The 6,545-nt window shown below is 61.6% G+C and overlaps 1 protein-coding gene across 1 annotated transcript; it reads right to left on the bottom strand.

Annotated features, from left to right (window-relative positions):
* Nucleotides 1-1,943: 1,943 nt before the first annotated feature.
* ADRA2B (adrenoceptor alpha 2B) lies at nucleotides 1,944-5,639 on the bottom strand. Its single transcript, XM_031655486.1, has 2 exons — nucleotides 3,857-5,639; nucleotides 1,944-3,430 (listed from the first exon to the last, which is right to left on the bottom strand). Coding segments are annotated over exons 1-2 (1,344 nt in total). The 5' UTR covers nucleotides 5,200-5,639; the 3' UTR covers nucleotides 1,944-3,429.
* Nucleotides 5,640-6,545: the final 906 nt, after the last annotated feature.

Raw genomic sequence — 6,545 nt, 5'->3', positions numbered from 1 at the left:
GATGGACTCAGGGCGAAATCAAAAGCAGGTCCTGCTCACAGAGAGCTGCAGGAATGGAGCGTGAGAGAGAAGGCCTGATAGGAAGCCAGGTCCTGGGCCCAGTTGCACCCCATTAGCTGAGGGGCCTGGGCAGGTGCCTGAGACTCCGCCCCCCAGTTCCTCATCTGAGAACTGAAAGAGATAGCAAAATGGGGACGAGCCAAGCACAGGTCCTGCCACACAGCTGACTGTCAGCAGATGTTTCCTGAATGTGGGCCTGCTATTCCTTGAGTTCGGATGCAATCCCTTCAGTGTGAAAGTGTGGCATGATGGGCAACCTGGGTCTAGATCTAGATCCAGCTCAGCCAGCTGTGTCTGTGCGACGCCCCCTGAGGTAAGTCGTCTCCTCTCTCTGGGCCCCAGTCTCTTCCTTCATACAGTTCAGGGGTTGGACTGAGCTGTCAGGAATGGAAAATCTAGGACACACCTGCCATCAATTACATAGTCTGTGGCAGTGGCAGACATGAACAATCAATCACAGCATAGTCACCTGCTGAATCCACCACGTGCAGTTTCAGGATCTTCAGATACCCAGCACTACCGAATGAGAGCCGGCCGAAGAGATGGAATCACGATTCTTCATCACCTGAATTTCACAGTTTTGTGATTTCAGGACCTAGAGAGGTCTCTTTAAGTCTCAATTTCGTTTTTTGTAAAATGATCACTCTCAGCAGGGTTGTGAGGATTAACGAGATAATGTATTCAAAATGGGCTTGCAAACAGTCCTGTTCCAGGAGGGTATAGCTTTCTACCACCACTTCCAAAGTCTGGGCGGGGTTCTCTACTCCCAGGCTCAAGGGCCTGCCCCTTGCAGACGCTTAAGCACTGGGGGACAATGTGGTCCAACAGAAAGAGGCTGGGCCTGGATGACCTCGAGCAGGTCACTACAGCTTTCTCGGCCTGTATTTTGCTAGTATAAAATGGGCTGATACTTACCTTATAGTCAGGCATAAGGATTAAATGAGGTCATCAGACAAACAAGAGCCCGGATCAGTAAAAGGGAGTCAATGAACCATCCTTATCTACGCATATCAGGCCTCTGGGCATCAGCAGTGGGTACTTCGGCAGGTGTGGGGAGCTGAGAGCAGGGCAGGGCATGTCTTTCTCGTTAAGTCCTCAGTGAAGCCCATGTCCCCATGTCCGTCAGTGATGGTGGGTACACTGGAGGTCTCGCTGGTTGTCCCTAGCGGAAGCATGGCCCATGCCAGTACGGAGGTGGTGAGAGTGAAGATTCTGGGCCAGTGTGGAAGTAAAGGGATGGCCTCACACTGAGGACCCTGGGGCTTCACGTCTCCTCCTTCCTCCCTCCCCTCCCTGGGCTGGCCACTGGTGCTGGCCCTGCCCACGGCCTCCTGCTGCCAGCCTGCCCTCTGCCCCCCTGCCCGTGGGACCAGGCCCACCTGGTTCAGCCCTGGGACTGCCCACTCTATGGCGACTAAGTAGGGCAGGAAGGCAGTGGCACCAGACCACCTGGGGCTAGCTTGGGGCCGTTTTCAAACTCAGTCACAATTCCACCAGTCACATCCTTTACACATGCTCTTCCCCCACCAAAACACCCTCCCGTCTCGCCTCTTGGTGTACTCCTGCTCTTCCTCCAAGACCCAACCCAAAGGCCACCTCCTCCAGGAAGCCCTCCCTTCTCCTCCCTCCAGGGAGTCAGTCTCAGGCTCCTCCAGCCACCTTCACCCATTGGCTTGTGATGATGAGTAAGGATGCTTCGTGGACAAAGGCGGGTAGGAAGGGCAGGGGCTTGGGGGGACCAGCCAGCCACATCTCAGGGAGGAGAGGACTACTGGTCCTGGGAGGGAGCCCCAGCTCATTGGGCCAACACCCAGAGTCTGCTGTGCCAGCCGCTGAGGAATAACTGCTCCAGACAGCCCTTGGGCAATAAGGACACCACTTACTTATTACAAAATATCCTTTATTGATAAAATAGCTCAGAGTTTTTTTTTTAAAAAAAAAAAGCAAAACAAAAAAACACCTGCATGTCGCAATAAGAGGTCACGGGGGTCCCATGGGGGCGCACACAAGTCTGGCCAGCAGAGGGTCACAGTCCATCCCTCCCCTGGCCCAGCTCCCCACCACATCCCGGGGCGATGCTCTGGCCTCATAACAACCCACCGAGGACCGAGCTGGGCGGCCTCCCGCACCCCAGGAAGGACTCTTTTTGGTCCCCTCTATTCTCTCTACACTCAGAAAACTCCCTCGGTGCCCTTCCAAATCCGGCAGGTCCATCTGGCCCGTTGCCCCCACATCTGCCAAGCTAAGATGCCTGCTGGCCCAGCGCTGAAGCCAGGCCCTCCCCAAGGGAAGGCTGGGAAACCTCCTTTCCACACTTCCAACTGTCCTGGGTGCCGGGTTTGGGGTGGGACTGAGAACCAGGAAGCGGGGGTCCTCAGTGCACAGCCCCATCAGAGTGGGGGGAGCAGCGTGGCTGTGTCTGAGGCCGTCCACAAACACCCCCCGGCGGAATCAGTTGTGGTTCATAAGGACTCATTTGGGGCTTGGAGACCTGGCTGGTCACTCCAGTGGGAGACTCCCCTAGGGGCCCACCAGGCTCTCATGCCAGCACCCCACCTGGGGGCTCTGCCACCTGTCACAGGCTCTCATCTTAGACTGTTCCCAAGGCATGGATATTGTGGGCTGTCCTGAGGAAATTGCCTCCTTGCTGACAAAGGACTTATCCCCACTGGGGAGGCCCAAGCTGCTAAAAACCCTCTTGGTGCTGCAGGTGAAATGTCGAAACGCTGTCATGTAGCATAATAACTCAGACCTTTGCAGCCACAAGAACACATTCTCAAAGAGATCTTTAACTTGAAATAGTGATTCTGTCTACCACTCCCTGCTTCCAGTTTGGGGTAGGAACTCACACACCCCAGGGACAGAACAAAAGTCTACAGGAAGACAGGTGGCGGTAAACACAGAGGAAAGGGATTTTTATATCACCGGATAATCACATTTTTGGTTCTCTAGTGCGCTCCCCCACGGAGCTCAAAGCTTTCTGCAAAGCCTTTCATCTCCCTGCAGCAAGTAGGCGGCGAGCTATTGTCGCCCCGATTTTTGCAGGGGGTGAATGCCAGTGATCGGGGATCTCCCGTCGAGGCAGAGACCAGGCCTCCAAGACCGCCCCAGCGAGGCATCCACGTGGCCACCCACCTGCCGGAGGGGTGCTGGGTAAGGAAGCCGATCCATGGTTCTGGCCTTTAAAGGAACCACAGATCCAAAAACGGGTGAAGGGGGAAAGGAGGGCCCGGAGACGGTGCCACCCCATAAGCCCCCATCCCAGCGCCTGCCAGGGACCGCGAGTGCCTAGTGTGGGCGATCAGTCTTCGTTTCTTCCTCCTCCTCAGTAGCAAGCCCCCCTGGGAAAGTGGAAGGCTGGCTGCGTGCTCTTTGTGGGTGGGGGGAGATGAAAAAGAAACAAAAACACAAGCAAGTGACCTGCCAGGAACACAGGGTCCTCAAGAAAGGGAAGGCCAGACAGTGGCCTGGAGAGCAAGGGGCTCTGAGAAAGAAGTGCTCTCTCTTCTCCTGTCTGGCTATGTTCTGGAGAATTTGAACCACCTCCATCAGCCTGTGCTCAGGGAGAGGGTGGAGAAGGGGTCCCCCACAGCTAAGATGGCAAGGGGAGGCTTCACTGGGACCCTTGCTAACACCCCCCCGCCCATCCCTCCCAAGGGGTTCCTAAGACAAGGCCTGCAGGATCTGGGCAGGGAGCAGAAAGCCCAGGGGAGGCAGCCACACACAGCAGGGCAAGAAGCAGGGTGGCCCCGGCACCACCGCACCAACCCCACAGGGGCAGCGCAGGCGGGCTCACCAGGCCGTCTGGGTCCATGGGCGGCACAGGATCCTCCGGAAGGCACGGCGGAAGTCCTGGTTGAAGATGGTGTAGATGACAGGGTTCAGCGAACTGTTGCAGTAGCCGATCCAGAAGAAGAACTGGAAGAGGCCATGGGGCACCTTGCAGTGCTTCGGGCAGATGGCGCCCAGGCTGTAGCTGAAGAAGAAGGGGAACCAGCAGAGCACAAAAACGCCAATGACCACGGCCAGCACGAAGGTGAAGCGCTTCTCCCGGGTCAGCTGCGCCCGTCGACGCCACCACTGCCCACCTATAGCACCCACGCCCCTGCCCAGGAGCACCTGGCCACGTAGGGTGGCCAGCACCCGGGAGCCCTGTGGCTGCTGCAGCGGGGGGCTGCAAGCTGAGGCCGGAGACACTGGCCCTGCCTGGGGTTCACACTCTTCCTCCTCCTCCTCCTTCTCCTCTTCAGCTTCATCCTCTGGAGATGCCCCACAAACACCTTCCTTCTGGCCCTGGCCTGAGTCGGGAAGGGCAGCCCAACTGGGTGGCAAGGCCCGGGTCACAGTATCTTCAGAGGTCTCCCCCTCCTCCTTCTCCCCAGTGGACTTCGAGTGTCCATTGACCTCTCTGGCAGAAGCCAGAGAAGCCAGGGCTGGCAGCTTGGCTGAGGCCAAAGCCCCACCACGGTTGGGTCGGGGCTGCTTGGACTCACCCTGCCCAGGCCCCCCCTTGGCCCTGGGACCTCTGCGGTTGCTGCGTTTGGCGATCAGGTAGATGCGCAGGTAGACAAGGATCATGATGAGGCAAGGAGCAAAGAACGATCCGATGCTGGAGGCCAGGATGTACCAGGCCTCCTGGTTGAGCTTGCACTGGGGGCGCCCGCGCGGCTGGGGGCCCTGGTCGCCCTTGTAGATGAGGGGCGGCAGCGAGATGACGGCGGCGATGAGCCACACGGTGAGGATGATGCACTTGATGCGGCGCGGGGTGCGCTTGGAGTTGTACTCCAGCGCGCGGCTCACGGCCCAGTAGCGGTCCAGGCTGATGGCGCACAGGTGCACGATGGACGAGGTGCAGAAGAGCACGTCCAGCGCCAGGTACACCTCGCACCACGTGCGCCAGAAGTACCAGTAGCCGAGGAGCTCGTTAGCCAGCGAGAAAGGGATGATGAGCGTGGCCACCAGGATGTCGGCGGCGGCCAGCGACACCAGGAACAGGTTCTGAGGGGCGCGCAGCGAGCGGCTGGTCAACACAGCCAGGATGACCAGCGCGTTGCCGAAGATGGTGAAGAGGATGAGGAAGGTGATGACCGCCGCGATGGCCGCCGTGGCCTGCACGGAGTAGGGGTCCTGGTGGTCCATGGCTGGGCGGGACGTGGGCAGAGGGAGCGCTGCCCGCCCGGTGCACCCCGTGGACGACAGCGCTGCCCGGTTCGGCTAGACGAGAGCGGCGCCCCTCCAGAGGCGCCGAGGGCGCTGGAGCCCCATGGCCTGGACGAGCGGGGCCTAGGAGGTCTGGAACACCCGGGACCGGCCGCCGCCCTCCTACATCCTCCTCCACCGGCGCCCGGGGTCCCTGCCGTCTGCCCCCGAGAAGTTTTCCAAGTTGTCCCGCCGCCGTCCCCGTCCCACGCGGGACCGGAGAAAGTCGCGCCCTCCCGCCACGCGGATGCCGGACGCGCTGGACCTGGGGGCGCGGGCCAGGCTGGGCCGGTTCTCCGAGGAGGCGCGGAGGAGGCGCGGAGGACCCTGCGCCCGCTCAGCTCGCGGGCTCTCGCCCCAGCGGCGCCTGCAGGGGAGCGGAGAGCGGGGCGCGCGGCTGGGAGGGCGGAGACTGGAGGCGGGCGCGGGCGCGGGAGGGAGGCGGGGCTGCGGGCGGACCGAGGTGGGCAGAAGGTGCGCTTCGCGGGAGGCGTCAGCCCCGGACCCCCGGACCCCCCGCGCCCGGACCCCGCCCCGCGCCTCTGCCTCCCTCCCTGCCTCCCGGCGGCCGCACCTCGGGAGAGCGGAGGGGCCGGGCGGCGGGGGTCTCCGGCCCCCGGGCAGGACGCGTGCAGCTCTGGAGGGGTCGGTGGGAGCCGGGAGCCGGGACGCGGAGCTGGCGCGCGGGCGGGTACCGGGACGGGACCCTCCTCCGGGGGAGTCGGGCTGGGCCGGGCGCCGGTGCGCGCTGCTCTCCCTTCCGCCGCCCGGGAGCCAGCAGGGAGGGCGGGGCGGGCGTGGGGCTGGGGGCCGGGTCGTAACACACCGCAGCCCCGCCCGGCCCGGCCGCGGAGACACCCCGCGGAGAGGTGGGGGAGCGGGGAGCCGACCCGACCCTTCCCGGGCGCTTCCCCTCGCGGACCGGCTCCGTCGGACCAGCGAGCGCCCCCTGCTGCCGCCCGCGAGCCCAGCCCGGGTCCCGGAGCCACCGCTCGCAGCCTGGGACTTAGGACTTCGGCGTCTTGTGTCTGTGCAGCTGCCTCAGTTTCCTCCATTAAGGGCAAAGGAGGTAAGAGGGAAACTGGCTTGGATTCGAATCACAGCATTAACTGCGACTCAGCCAAGGGTTTGTACGGGGCACGGGGCGAGCTGCCGCCCCTTGACTGATGCGAAGGGGAGGTCCCTTCCTGGGAATAAAGCAAGGAGACCCTGCGGTGGCGGAGCAAAGGGTGGGGCCTTTGTCACACAACTCCAAGAAAAAGCAGGTCTCAGGGGCAGCTGTGAAG

This window comes from Papio anubis, chromosome 14 (genome assembly GCF_008728515.1).
Source record: "Papio anubis isolate 15944 chromosome 14, Panubis1.0, whole genome shotgun sequence".
NCBI classification, from domain to species: Eukaryota; Metazoa; Chordata; class Mammalia; order Primates; family Cercopithecidae; genus Papio; species Papio anubis.
Note: the sequence above shows the minus strand (reverse complement) of the source record. Positions and strands in the feature narration are given on the sequence as shown.

Excerpts from the sequence above, each read along its gene's own strand:
- ADRA2B (XM_031655486.1), bottom strand. The coding sequence starts at position 5,199 with ATGGACCACCAGGACCCCTACTCCGTGCAGGCCACGGCGGCCATCGCG.